Source organism: Coregonus clupeaformis, chromosome 27 (genome assembly GCF_020615455.1).
Source record: "Coregonus clupeaformis isolate EN_2021a chromosome 27, ASM2061545v1, whole genome shotgun sequence".
In the NCBI taxonomy this organism is placed as follows: Eukaryota; Metazoa; Chordata; class Actinopteri; order Salmoniformes; family Salmonidae; genus Coregonus; species Coregonus clupeaformis.
The window spans coordinates 41312194-41327512 of record NC_059218.1 but is presented as its reverse complement, the minus strand read 5'-3'; the positions used below and the strand labels follow the sequence as shown (position 1 = coordinate 41327512).

Here is a 15319-nt window from a genome sequence, read left to right as displayed (position 1 = left end):
ATAGTCCTTTACACGGTACATCTCCCCATCGCACACTCAAATAGCCTTCGAACTAACAAATGCCCAAAGTGGTGAGAAAACTCACCCTTATCTGGCCATGACTTCGGAATGAGAGTCAGCTCGGCGCCGATGAATGGAACAAAGGAGAGACACAGACCGGTCCCTGTTCGGGCACCATTTTGTAGTGTCGAGTCAATGTTGCCAATTATTGCTGCTAAACAAAGGAGTCCGCCCATACTGAACTTTGATCATAAGTTTTATTCATATCACAAGATTTCAGCATAAGTTTACGGATGTCATGATCACCTGGAGAGCAGTGTCCTCCAAATTACAATGTCTGCTCTGCTCTTCTTCGTTTAAACCCAGTACTTATAATTTTCCCAAGATATGGGTGGCTCCCTCTACTGTCCAATCCCCTGTCTACAACACACACTCCCTCTGTTCTATGTGGCGTCACACTAAAACAATTCCCTCTGACACTAAATAAACATCCTCTCAGGTTCCACTTAAAACATTAACAAAGTCATAATCTTAATACACTACATAAGCAAACAAACAAAAATAAAGAATGACACCCGTTACCGTGTTCATGGAGTCTGTATGAAAATAATAGAAGTAACATTAGCCTGCAACGTTGTCACGGTAATATTCTTCTCCTAATCAGGCCTAATTGTTCATTATTAACAGGGTCCCTTCTTATCCTTGCACTACTATGTAATGTCAAACAAATGAAAAGTCCACGACTTAAGATGTCCTCTTCTTTCAGGACATAAACAGAAACTTCAATTATTTCCACGGGAATCTTTTATAACTCAATCACTTCAACTCACGGCTCTCCTCTGGTGTCGGTAACACTTCATTGATGTCCATTCCTCCGGTGGGTAGCTACCTAGCTAGCATCACTCTGGCTGGTAGCCATCTCCATCGATTGAACTCACGTTCATCCCGAAGTCGAAAATGACAGTCATTCGGTGGTATGGTACAATCCTCTTCCAGATCTAACACGTCCTCTTTCTCCAACGATACTCGGTGTGGTACAATCATTTTCCAGAACTGGCATGTCCTCTTTCTCCAACCATACTCCGACGTAACTTTCTGAATTGGGCTCCTCTCTCCCTCTCTCCCTCTCTCCCTCTCTCCGTCTCTCCTCCCTTCGCAGCACACTTGCCTGCCACCTCTCCCCAGGACCCGTTTAGAGCCGGCCGTGACGTCACCTGGCTCATAGTAGTCTCAAAGTCACTGAACAGAACAGCCAAAGCCATTTCCCTAGACTCCGCCACACATTGTTACAACTGATGTCAGTAATTATTTTGTAGGGGAAGATATAGCGTGACTCCCAAATGGCACCCCTGTATAGTGAATGGGTTAACAACGTTAAAGTGTGACGGAGATTGACATCACTCTTTAAAAGTAGTCTGTCGATAGAGAAAGAACATTGAGGTTATAAAACATGGCTTTTATTTATTTTGTAGGCGTCTGTGTGTGTGGTTCTGTAGTGTATAAATGCGTGTACAAGTGTAATGATATTTATTGAAGATGCTAAGAGATGAACGTGGTGTCTTGGGTCGATGTGATCGATATTTTGCCTTCATTCCCCTCTCAGACCAGACCCCAACTAAAACATGAGATATGCTCTCAGACCAGACCCCAACTAAAACATGAGATATGCTCTCAGACCAGACCCCAACTAAAATATGGGATATGCTCTCAGACCAGACCCCAACTAAAACATGAGATATGCTCTCAGACCAGACCCCAACTAAAACATGAGATATGCTCTCAGACCAGACCCCAACTAAAATATGGGATATGCTCTCAGACCAGACCCCAACTAAAACATGAGATATGCTCTCAGACCAGACCCCAACTAAAACATGAGATATGCTCTCAGACCAGACCCCAACTAAAACATGAGATATGCTCTCAGACCAGACCCTAACTAAAATATGGGATATGCTCTCAGACCAGACCCTAACTAAAATATGGGATATGCTCTCAGACCAGACCCCAACTAAAACATGAGATATGCTCTCAGACCAGACCCCAACTAAAATATGGGATATGCTCTCAGACCAGACCCTAACTAAAATATGGGATATGCTCTCAGACCAGCTTTGGGACACACCAGCGGGAGTCTGTGTATTGGTGTGACTCCCTGAGTTGTGCATCGTTCTGGTGGCTGGCGACGGAATATAACCCCACCACAACATAGCCAAAATAGCCGGCTGCACCAAGAAAAACGTTTCCTGTCAACAAAAGCATATATATATATATATAATCTCTAGGAACTCTACTTACCAGACATACAGTGAAATGTGTCCCGCGCTATCAAATAAACGACTGAATCCAACTTTTATCCGAACAGCACCATATTTATGTTGATTTAGACAGCAGGTTACCATCACATCACGCACTTCATGGGAGACTTCCTACCATGAAATCTAAACAGCAGGAATATGGTGCGGTTCCGACAAAAAGTTTGATTCAGACATTCATTCAGACCATATAGCCAAAATGCGACGGCTAAGGGCTGGTCTTACACATGAAGCAACGCAGAGCTTAGCCGTGGTATATTGGCAATATACCACAAACCCCCCGAGGTGCCTTATTGCTGGTTACCAAAGTAATTAGAACAGTAAAACGTTTTTTTCAAGAAAAAAAAAGAAAAGGTCATACCCGTGGTATACGGTCTGATATACCACAGCTTTCAGCCAATCAGCATCCAGGGTTCGGTTTATAATTGTGTCTATGTAACAATCAAATGACACTAAAAGAGTGTAGGCTATAACCAGAAACAAATAGCTGAAGAGTATTATTGATGACCTTTCAAATTGCTTTATTGCGACTCAATACGACTCTATACCCTTTAAGGGTATATAAAATACTTGGTGAATAAAAATATATAGTTGCTATTTAATGATGAAAGAAAAACCCTGTTGCTGTTGTGTTTTATTGAACACCATCTGTTGCATTGTCTACTTGTCTGTTGTCCTTGTTAGTGCGACAGCAGGTGAGAACAGGTGGGACCATTCTAGCCAATGAGAGGGCATTCTAGCCAATGTAGCTCAGTTGGTAGAGCATGGCGTTTGCAACGCCAGGGTTGTGTGTTTCGATTCCCACGGGGGGGCCAGTATGAAAAATAAAAAAATAATGTATGCACTCACTAACTGTAAGTCACTCTGGATAAGAGCGTCTGCTAAATGACTAAAATGTAAAAAAAAATGTAAAATGTTATAGAGATAGATAGAGATCTCTAGATGGTTATAACTGGTTTTAGCATGGACATTGCCATTGAGGGCTTCTACCATTTTAAAGTCATCAACCGGGTGGGGATTCCTATTGGTTGGGAGCAATCAGCCGATGATGAAGAAGAAAATTGACTACTTTAAAATGGAGATAGCCTCAATGGCTCTGCCCATGCTGTCACAGACGCAATAGTGGTACAGATACAAAGATGAGACCTCTATCTATCTCTATGGCCTGTTGTTCACACGCCAGCATTTCACCTCCAGAACTCAGTCTGGATTCAGACTCAACCTCTGCCTCCCTCATTCTCTTCAGTCTCTTCTTCCTCTCTTTTCAACGCCATTTCTCGTCCGAAATTCAATTACGCAACTCCTTGTGAAAATATTCTACTTTTCTGCATCGAAATCTCTTTCTTGCCTCCTCGAGGGACGCCATCTCTAGTGCCACTCGGCCCACCCTCACTTCTGTCATGTGCAGGACATGTCTGGTCCACAAAAAAATAATTATTTTAGTGGACAGATTTTGGGTGGAGTAAAACCTCTCGCTTCGCCTCTTCCTCTCCGATTGGCCTCAGTAGCCTTGTCCTGCAAAACTGATGTTGACCACAGGAGGGCAGGTCCACTGTTTCACCTCCAGAGCCCACTGGAAATTGGACATGTTGAAGAGTATATGTTCTAAACAATGTCTAAAAATAAGTTACATCAAATGGGTATTTTGAGATATTCATATTTTTTATGTTGAATAAATTAATGTGGAAAAATGTTGACATACTCCATATGTTAGAGGATGGTTTCCCAAACTCAGTCCTTGACGCACAGATCTAGAATAAGTTTGCCATTATTCATACAACCGAATTTATATTATAAACGAGGATTCGATTAGGGCGCGTTCTCCTATCCGGAAGTTGATTGATTGATTGACGGGCATGCTCCTATCGGGTGAGAGTGCATGTATGTATGTATGTTTGAGCTCTTCACCGCGCTGCGCGTACTGCAACAGTACAGCACCCGAGGTTTAAGACGGTTTGTTGCAGTATGAAATGCTGATCAGGTGATTGCAGAGTATGGACAACCAATAATTATCGTAGGATATATTGTTCATCTGCGTTTGGAATACGATCTAAACTGGTAGGTGAATAAATAATTATAGCCTACCTGTCACGCTAATCAGTTTATAACGCAAAATGTTTAGTGACAAAACCATCAGTAGATTTGAAAATGCAATGGAAACACATTTTAACTTGAGAATTTAACCGCAAAAGTTATTTTTATGTACATAGGTCATCACGCACAGGCTTTTATCCACAACAAGTCAATTTGATGGAAACATCTCAGGTGGGAAAATGCGCATATTGTTTTTATGCGGATTTTAGATTATTCGCATGGAAATCTGTCGCTAATTGGATGGAAACCTAGCTAATGACGCATTTTACCCATCCATTTGTTGAATTAAGCAATATGCCAGTGTGAAACCGATTTGCTGGGTGTTTGTTGCAACTTGCTGGTGGCCCTTGAGTGAACTAAATTGAAGCTGTCGCTATGTTATAAAGAAACAAGAGAACTTGATTTCTTATTCACAATATTGTGTGGTTGTTGGATATTTGTTTGACTATGTAATGGCGTTGGTTTATTTTAGGCTACTGTTGAATTTGAGAAATGTAACTAAATTGACTGTTGACATATTGACGTTTCTATTTCTGTTTTGACTGAAACCAGTCGAGTTTTACTTGCAATACTGCAGCCTCGTTCTATTCGCTTAACTTACTTTTTGAAAACTGCAAGTTTCTGAAAACATACTACACCAATTCTCCAAGCAAATTCTCTTTTAAATATGTCAATTGTCTATTGGATGTTTTCTGTGAACTGTCATCATCCTCCTCCCTAGAGCGAAATGTTTTATGGTTAGTACGATTTATTACAGCCCTGAATATTCAAATAGTTCCATCAGATACTGCAGAGGCATATTGTCACATGACTAGCATTGACATGGCACAGTGACTTCTTCTCTCTATGTAGGCTTGGGCAATAAATATGTAAATTAGTCAGAAGCCTCTCTCTCTCTCTCTCTCTCTCTCATAGTTCCCTCTATGTCCCATCTCTCCTCAGTGATCTGTGATCTTCCTGGCCCTGTAGGACTTTTACCTCCCCTTCTGGATTGGCAACAGACATCTATCCTCAAGACACTGATGGAAGGAGCTGTAGTCATAGCAACTCACCCCCATCCTCCCCCTGACCCCTCTCACCTCCCTCACACCCCTCCAAACACACAGGAGTCATCTCTCCATCCCACCCCTGAACCACCTCCTCCTCCCCCACCACCCCCACCCCCTCCTCCTCCACCCCCCTCCTCCCCCTGCCTCCCCCGAAGGAGGCTGCGATGCCTTCTCCCGTAGCGTGCATCGTCGTTCCAAGATGAGGAACTTTAACTGGGATGCAATCCCCCGTCAGTCAGTCCTTGGGAAGAAGAACGTGTGGACGTCCCAGAGCCAGAGGCCCATGGTGGACTTTGAGCTGGACACCCAGAGGATGGAGGAGATGTTCAGCAGGTCTGACACTCAACTGCCGTTACGCAAGACTGGGTCCATCAAGAAGACTGTCAGGGGCCTGTCCCGATCCACACAGGGCCTGCAGAGGGTGAGTACAGGGAGAGAAGACTGTCAGGGGCCTGTCCCGATCCACACAGGGCCTGCAGAGGGTGAGTACAGGGAGAGAAGACTGTCAGGGGCCTGTCCCGATCCACACAGGGCCTGCAGAGGGCGAGTACAGGGAGAGAAGACTGCCAGGGGCCTGTCCCTATCCACACAGGGCCTGCAGAGGGCGAGTACAGGGAGAGAAGACTGTCAGGGGCCTGTCCCGATCCACACAGGGCCTGCAGAGGGTGAGTACAGGGAGAGAAGACTGTCAGGGGCCTGTCCCGATCCACACAGGGCCTGCAGAGGGCGAGTACAGGGAGAGAAGACTGTCAGGGGCCTGTCCCGATCCACACAGGGCCTGCAGAGGGCGAGTACAGGGAGATGGTGTTTGTGTGGGAAGGGGGATTGTGTGTGTGTGGCAGGGGGGGGGGGGTTGTGTAGTGAGGGGGAAGGGGGAGTGTGTGTGCATGCTGGTACATGTAAGAAAGAGAGGCCTAAGTCTGCCAGTCTCTAGGTTGCACATTTTGAAAAACCCTTTCATAAAGCATCTAGGAGAGAGTAGCCACTAAGTCCGTGGTTCTCTCCGGGGGCCCCCAGACGTTTTACAGTTCTATTGTAGGCATGAACTAGTTCATCTGATTCACCTAGTCATTGGGTTGATGATTAGTTGACAAGTTGAATCTAGTTCTGGAATAGGTCAAATACATGGAACGGCTGGGGGTTCACCGAGGAGAGGTTTGAGAACCACTGTACTAAGTTAACAAACCAACACAATGTACTGAAGTCCATTGACTCAACCACCCCATCATGCAGTGCAAACCACTGGCGGGAAACCCTGATCCTCCCATTCTGTCTCACTTCCCCATCTCTGCTCTGATCCTGCTCTCTGTCAATGAATGAATGAATGAATGAATGAATGAACTAATGAGTGAGTGAATTAATGAATTCGTGAATGAGTGAGTGAATGAAGAGTGGCTGATGAAGAAGGAATAATGGCTCATGTGGCTACCAGATGGTGTAAACTCTACTTAAGATTAGTGAAAGGTGAAAGGTCACACCGAGCAATGACACACAGGCTGTGTGATTATGACAGTTGGTACTTGAAAAGTGCTTGAATTAAAATGAGAGGAGAACAGAAAATGATCCAAAATGTTAATACAAAAAAAATGTATTGGTCTTGCAAATTAATTTCCAGGCAGACTGCAGAGTTTTTTTTTTTTTTTCTCATGTGTTTCGCGCTCTGGTTGCCAGGCGAGCTCGCTCATTCCACCCACACTGCCACTCAGCCAGGCAGGTACAGCACTGAATGATTAGGCCACCGCCAAAACGTCACATCGATAGCTAAAATGGCGGGCAAATGTAGATTCAGTCCTGCCTGGCAGGATATTGATGTTTATGAATGGGCCAGACCCAACCAGGGATGTGGTGGAGGGTAAACGCTGTATACGCCAGTAGAGGTGTAAAATCACTGGGGAAGCCCCCCCAAAAAAAGTCATGTTACAACCTATGTGTTGGGATAATTGCGACCGTGATATACAGTGGGGAGAACAAGTATTTGATACACTGCCGATTTTGCAGGTTTTCCTACTTACAAAGCATGTAGAGGTCTGTAATTTTTATCATATGTACACTTCAACTGTGAGAGATGGAATCTAAAACAAAGATCCAGAAAATCACATTGTATGATTTTTAAGTAATTAATTTGCATTTTATTGCATGACATAAGTATTTGATCACCTACCAACCATTAAGAATTCCGGCTCTCACAGACCTGTTAGTTTTTCTTTAAGAAGCCCTCCTGTTCTCCACTCATTACCTGTATTAACTGCACCTGTTTGAACTCGTTACCTGTATAAAAGACACCTGTCCACACACTCAATCAAACAGACTCCAACCTCTCCACAATGGCCAAGACCAGAGAGCTGTGTAAGGACATCAGGGATAAAATTGTAGTCCTGCACAAGGCTGGGATGGGCTACAGGACAATAGGCAAGCAGCTTGGTGAGAAGGCAAACAACTGTTGGCGCAATTATTAGAAAATGGAAGAAGTTTAAAGATGACGGTCAATCACCCTTGGTCTGGGGCTCCATGCAAGATTTCACCTCGTGGGGTATCAATGATCATGAGGAAGGTGAGGGATCAGCCCAGAACTACACGGCAGGACCTGGTCAATGACCTGAAGAGAGTTGGGACCACAGTCTCAAAGAAAACCATTAGTAACACACTACGCCGTCATGGATTAAAATCCTGCAGCGCACGGAAGGTCCCCCTGCTCAAGCCAGCGCATGTCCAGGCCCGTCTGAAGTTTGCCAATGACCATCTGGATGATCCAGATAAGGAAAGGGAGAAGGTCATGTGGTCTGATGAGACAAAAATAGAGCTTTTTGGTGTAAACTCCACTCGCCGTGTTTGGAGGAAGAAGAAGGATGAGTACAACCCCAAGAACACCATCCCAACCGTGAAGCATAGAGGTGGAAACATCATTCTTTGGGGATGCTTTTCTGCAAAGGGGACAGAACGACTGCACCGTATTGAGGGGAGGATGGATGGGGCCATGTATCGCAAGATCTTGGCCAACAACCTCCTTCCCTCAGTAAGAGCATTGAAGATGGGTCGTGGCTGGGTCTTCCAGCATGACAACGACCCGAAACACACAGCCAGGGCAACTAAGGAGTGGCTCTGTAAGAAGCATCTCAAGGTCCTGGAGTAGCCTAGCCAGTCTCCAGACCTGAACCCAATAGAAAATATTTGGAGGGAGCTGAAAGTCCGTAGTGTCCAGCGACAGCCCCGAAACCTGAAGGATCTGGAGAAGGTCTGTATGGAGGAGTGGGCCAAAATCCCTGCTGCTGTGTGTGCAAACCTGGTCAAGACCTACAAGAAACGTATGATCTCTGTAATTGCAAACAAAGGTTTCTGTACCAAATATTAAGTTCTGCTTTTCTGATGTATCAAATACTTATGTCATGCAATAAAATGCAAATTAATTACTTAAAAATCATACAATGTGATTTTCTGGATTTTAGATTCCGTCTCTCACAGTTGAAGTGTACCTATGATAAAAATTACAGACCTCTACATGCTTTGTAAGTAGGCAAACCTGCAAAATCGGCAGTGTATCAAATACTTGTTCTCCCCACTGTATATATATATATATATATATATATATATATATATATATATATATATATATATATATATATATATATTGGCCTAAGGCCGAGACAATAAGAAGACAGTGGCAGAATAAATTCAACAATACCTTTGTTTCATCACAAAACCTGAGAGCAACATATGACCGGTGAATTCCACAAAGCATATTGCATGTAACAAACAGTCACATGACCTACAGCATGGTCAAGCTAGTTAATGTTTCCGAAATTTTCGGACCACTAAACAACTATTGATTTAAAACCACGGAGAGTTACCGCAGGTCGCAAAGAAAACAGGCGCTGCCTCCACTATTCCAGCACCATTTCAACTTCAACATTTCAACATCATCTAATCACCTATGCTTAGTCTAATACAGTGACAACTAAAAGATACCAAAAACAATTTAGTCCAGTCAACGTAAGCTAAATATGATGTGGCTGTCCATGGTTCTGATTTCCTTATGTCTGTCCATGGTCCCGAGTGGCGCAGTGGTCTAAGGCACTGCATCGCAGTGCTAGCTGTGCCACTAGAGATCCTGGTTCGAATCCAGGCTCTGCTGTAGCCGGCCGCAACCGGGAGACCAATGGGGCGGCGCACAATTGGCCCAGCATCGTCCAGGGTAGGGGAGGGAATGGCCGGCAGGGAGGTAGCTCAGTTGATAGAGCATGGCGTTTGCAACGCCAGGGTTGTGGGTTCGATTCCCACGGGGGGCCAGTATGAAAATAAAAAAGAATAATGTATGCACTAACTGTAAGTCGCTCTGGATAAGAGCGTCTGCTAAATGACGTAAATGTAAATGTTCTGATTTCTCTGTGTGTGTGTGTGCGTGCATTTGTGCAAATAGAGAAAACATGTTGACTCGGTCTATCACTCTGTCATACAGTACAGCTTTTATTTTTTGTTGTCCTAGGCTACCTGGCTAAAATGCTTGCTCGCTAGCCTAACTTCCATTCATGGGCAACGTTAGCTAGTTAACATTAGCCTTCTACATCTAGCTGCATATTGAACTTACATCCTCTCAGGCTAGTGGCACAATGTAATGGTTGGTTCAAAATCGCCGTTATAATCATTGGCCAGTACGGAGAATTAAGTAAAACCAAGTCCAAATCTCCATCCATGGCTAATTTAGGTAAGGGCCAATGTTAGCCACCGGAAGACAACAACCCAATGAGATGCAACAATTCAAGTTGTTTCTCAATGACCTATGCTCTCAATGCGATTTGATAGGAGTGAAGCCAAATCCAAACTGGCTTCCCTTGGCACTTTCTTTTGGTCCGCCAGGACCATTCACAGATGAGCTCACACGGTTTAGCTCAAGAGCTGATTGGCTATTATTTTATACTTTTTTTTTTATCAAGGGAGGCCAAATGCTCGCTGGCTTCCCTTTCATTCAATAGACCTTTTTCCCAGTACACGACACACTGACGTCACACACACACATATGCGTGTGACTCTTGGCTGCAGTAAGAAAGCCATCGCCATCTGCGCCCATTCAACATAGCCTAGATTCATTACTTCTAAACAAAATCACTTTTTGGGATTCTCATACGCTTACCCTCTGTTTTTGATTATTGCTTGAACAGTCGCTAAGATTATATTTGGTTGTAATCTTAGCAAAATAACTATTTTGGATGCAGTAGTTGTTAGCTAGAATGCTAACGATTATTGACATAGGCTGTAGCAAAAGCTAGCCAAAGATGCAATGTTTGCAAAAACAGAAAGGGGTCTATGCTATGGGCGGCAACAAAGTCATACGCCTTGATCACACCAACAGTGACGTTTACGTTTTGGTACGCCAGAAGTACAGGACATTAATTTCCAATGGAACGCTGTGTTTGCCTTACAGCATTGCGTAGCAGTGCGTTCTGCGTGGTGCATACATTGGATTTATCGAACGTATGCATCAAATTGTATGCGTTGAAATTGTATGCGTTGACTGCTTGGCAGAAATGGTAGCAGAAGGTGAATGTTGAACTTTTGTTGTACACATGTCCAGATGATGCTACATACCATTTTGCGCAATGACGCTGTCGGTGTGATCGAGGCAGGTACTCTTTTGGACCAGACAGCATTAGCTAGATGGCCTACACATACAGAGACAGAGAGGCGCTCTTTCGCCCTCTTGGATGCTTTCTTCGGTGAGATATATTCAGCCTATTGCAAATTGAAGGAACATTTTGAAAAACAGAGACATGTTTTTTTTTTTTTTTTTTTTTGGTACAATTCTTTGGGGAAACCTGGCTTCCCTTGGCATCCTTGAATACACATCACTGGTTTTTATTTGTGAAATAGTGTTTACCCTTTTTTATTTTGTTAATTATCTGAGTTCTAATCACGCCTACCTCCTGCGAACGAGTGGAATCATGAATTATTTAATGTATGCTCGATATGTTCGCCTGCTCCCCCTGGATTTGCCTTGTTTAGCAGCACATTCTTTCACCACTCTGTCCAACGGACAGGTGAAACGAACTACCTCAGCCCAGACCTACAGTGGCAAGTAGCAGAGAGACGCCGCTGACAGTGGGAATTATTTTAACATCCCTTTTAACATCCCCCGACTCCTGCCGTGTCAACAGACATCCCCCAAACAACCCCCCTGACTCTTGGAGAATGAGTGTACAACTGGTAAATAGTCGCTGATATTTCAGTCAGATGTCTAGCTAGCTAGGTAGCTCAAAGGGCTCTGGCTATTAACCAGGTAGCTACCTATAACTAAGCTTGCTATATTCAAAAGATGGGCTACTATAAGTTCTCATAACAAAATACATTTTCTTTACAGAGAGTAGTGAGACGCATTGGTGAGTCAGGCTGCAACGAAGGAGGTAAAGGAGCTGCACAGAGAGAGGAAGCATTGGAAAAAAAAAAAAAACAGGGAGAGAGGTTAGTCGTACAGTGGTTCCCAAACTTGGGGTCCAGGACCCATGAGGGGTCCCCTAAAATGTAAATAGGGTCCACTGAGAGTCTTTAATCTTATCAAACACACAAATAACTTGTTTCTCTTCAAATGGGTATAGAACACAACATTTTAGAGTCAACTAAGCGCCTTTTACACCGTCAGAATTCACTTTCATATCATTATGGGTTGGGACAGCCTGTGGGACCAAATATGTTGTGAAATATAAAGACAATTTAATTAATATTATGTACACTGAACAAAAATAGAAATGCAATAATTTCAAAGATAATTCAAAGAAGTTACAGTTCATATAAGGAAATCAGTCAACATCAACAGAACTGAATCACCACTCATGTATAATAGTAAATAAGTAGTGAAACACATATTATTGAGGAGAACTTGTCAGGTAGTGATGAATACTAAGTTATGTTATTTTTTAAGTTGTGGCGATACACTGCCATCTGGTGGCGACTAGAAACAATTGCATAATAGGAACTATTACAAATTGATGGTCCTTGAAAATAAATATTACTGCTTGAAAAAGTACTTGAAAGTCCTTGAATTTGACTCCATCTGTACGAACCCTGTTGCTCATACCCAGTGCTGTGTACGTGTCGATGGCATGTCTGATTCAACTCATTTATTATAAGGTTATGCAGCAAGATTGCTTAAGAATTCATCCCATTTGTTGAATTGCTAACTCATATCGCTAACTGGTGTTAGAAATCTGTGTCATAGTGACACTAATACCAATGTGAACCCCCCCCCCCCAAAAAAAAAAAGTCTTAAGATTTCTACCTCGGGCACCCCCAAGAGTCAATGCGTAATTGGATCCCTGGCTCATTTTAGTATTGCCATTTAGTATTGCCATTTAGTATTGCCATTTAGTATTGCCATTTAGTATTGCCATTTAGTATTATCCATTTAGTATTGCCATTTAGTATTGCCATTTAGTATTAGCCATTTAGTATTGCCATTTAGTATTGTCCATTTAGTATTGCCATTTAGTATTGCCATTTAGTATTATCCATTTAGTATTGCCATTTAGTATTGTCCATTTAGTATTGCCATTTAGTATTGTCGTTTAGTATTGTCATTTAGTATTGCCATTTAGTATTGCCATTTAGTATTGCCATTTAGTATTGTCGTTGTTTCTGTCTGACTAGGTTGTTTCATCTTCCCTCTGTAGGTCTTAATCCTCAACTCTAAGAAGAGTATGAATGTTGGGATCTTTCTGAAGCAGTTCAAGAGGTAAAGAGGGGATAGTGGTGGGAAGGTATGGACCCGGGAGAACAAGGGCCAGGGGAGGGGTGGGAAGGTATGGACCCGGGAGAACAAGGGCCAGGGGAGGGGTGGGAAGGTATGGACCCGGGAGAACAAGGGCCAGGGGAGGGGTGGGAAGGTATGGACCCGGGAGAACAAGGGCCAGGGGAGGGGTGGGAAGGTATGGACCCGGGAGAACAAGGGCCAGGGGAGGGGTGGGAAGGTATGGACCCGTGAGAACAAGGGCCAGGGGAGGGGTGGGAAGGTATGGACCCGGGAGAACAAGGGCCAGTGGTGGGGTGGGAAGGTATGGACCCGGGAGAACCAGGGCCAGGGGTGGGAAGGTATGGACCCGGGAGAACCAGGGCCAGGGGTGGGAAGGTATGGACCCGGGAGAACAAGGGCCAGGGGTGGGAAGGTATGGACCCGGGAGAACAAGGGCCAGGGGAGGGAAGGTATGGACCCGGGAGAACAAGGGCCAGGGGAGGGAAGGTATGGAAGTATACTGAACAAAATATAAACGCAACATGTAAAGTGTTGGTCCCATGTTTCATGAGCTGAAATAAAAGATCCCAGAAATTTTCCATACGCACTAAAAAAGCTTATTTCTCTCATATGTTGTGCACAAATTCGTTTACATCCCTGTTAGCGAGCATTTCTCTTCTGCAAAGATAGTACATCCACCTGACAGGTGTGGCATATCAAGAAGCTGATTAAACAGCATGATCACTACACAGTTGCACCTTGTGCTGGGGACAATAAAATGCCACTCTAGAATGTGCAGGTTTGGCACACAACACAATGCCACAGATGTCTCAATTTTTGAGGGAGCGGGCAATTGTCATGCTGACTGCAGGAATGTCCACCAGAGCTGTTGCCAGAGAATGGAATGTTCATTTCATTTCTCTACCATAAGCCAACGTCGTTTTAGAGAATTTGGCAGTATGTCCAACCGACCTCACAACCGCCGACCACGTGTAACCACGCCAGCCCAGGACCTCCACATCAGTCTTCTTCACCTGTGGGATTGTCTGAGACCAGCCAGCCACCTGGGCAGCTGATGAAACTGTAGGTTTGCACAACCAAATAATTAATGCACAAACTGTCAGAGATACTGTGATGCGATCCTGAGGCCCATTGTCTTGTCATTCATCCACCGCCATCAACTCATGTTTCAGCATGATAATGCACAGCCCCAAGTTCGCAAGGATCTGCACACAATTCCTGGAAGCTGAACATGTCCCAGTTCTTCCATGGCCTGCATACCCACCAGACATGTCACCCATTGAGCATGTTTGGGATGTTCTGGATCCATGTGTACGACGGCGTGTTCCAGTGCCCACCAATATCCAGCAACTTCACACAGCCATTGAAGAGGAGTGGGACAACATTCCACAGGCCACAATCAACAGCCTGATCAACTCTATGCGAAGGAGATGTTTCACACTGCATGAGGGAAATGGTGATCACACCAGATACTGACTGGTTTTCTGATCCACGCACCTACCTTTTTTTGAAAAGGTATCTGTGACCAACAGATGCATATCTGTATTCCAAGTCATGTGAAATCCATAGATTAGGGCCTAATTTATTTATTTAAATTGACTGATTTCCTTTATATGAACTGTAAAGTATTTTGAAATTGTTGCATGTTGCGTTTTATATTTTTGTTCATTGTACATTATCAACCGTTCCCGTGTGAGTGAATCAGTCGCTCATCCGGATGAAACGGACCTTGGCTACTCTCACTCTGTCGCCAGACTCACCGCTAAACCAACACAGTTCATTATCTCAACTTCTCAACTGACCTTAGTGCAAGTTCAAACACATTCAAATGTATTGCTATATTTTAATCTGACAAGTTGTTGTTAGTTACAAAGACAAAAACCAATGCCCTTTATTACAAAACGTCATACTTGACAATGTAACTCATTCACTCTTCAAAGGTGGTGTGTTTTCTCTGTACTTGATGCAGTCTACCACCACGTTACCTGGCTATAGGAGTGTATCCTGCTCTGTGCTGTTAACGTTATCTTTCTGCCGCATGTATAACGTTAGTTCAATGTCCAGCCCTAACTTTGACTAACAAATGTACGTACCGCAGACGTCACTGTGTATGTTCAGTGTTTCTC

The 15319-nt window shown here is 43.9% G+C and overlaps 1 protein-coding gene across 1 annotated transcript in view; it reads left to right on the top strand.

Annotated features, from left to right (window-relative positions):
- Positions 1 to 5620: 5620 nt before the first annotated feature.
- The window catches only part of fhdc3 (FH2 domain containing 3), a 26831-nt gene continuing 17132 nt past the window's right edge, over positions 5621 to 15319 (top strand). The window contains exons 1-2 of the mRNA XM_041870515.2: positions 5621 to 5879; positions 13114 to 13175. Of these exons, the coding sequence (XP_041726449.2) occupies positions 5658 to 5879; positions 13114 to 13175 (284 nt within the window). The 5' untranslated portion in view covers positions 5621 to 5657. The remainder of the gene's footprint in view (positions 5880 to 13113; positions 13176 to 15319) is intronic.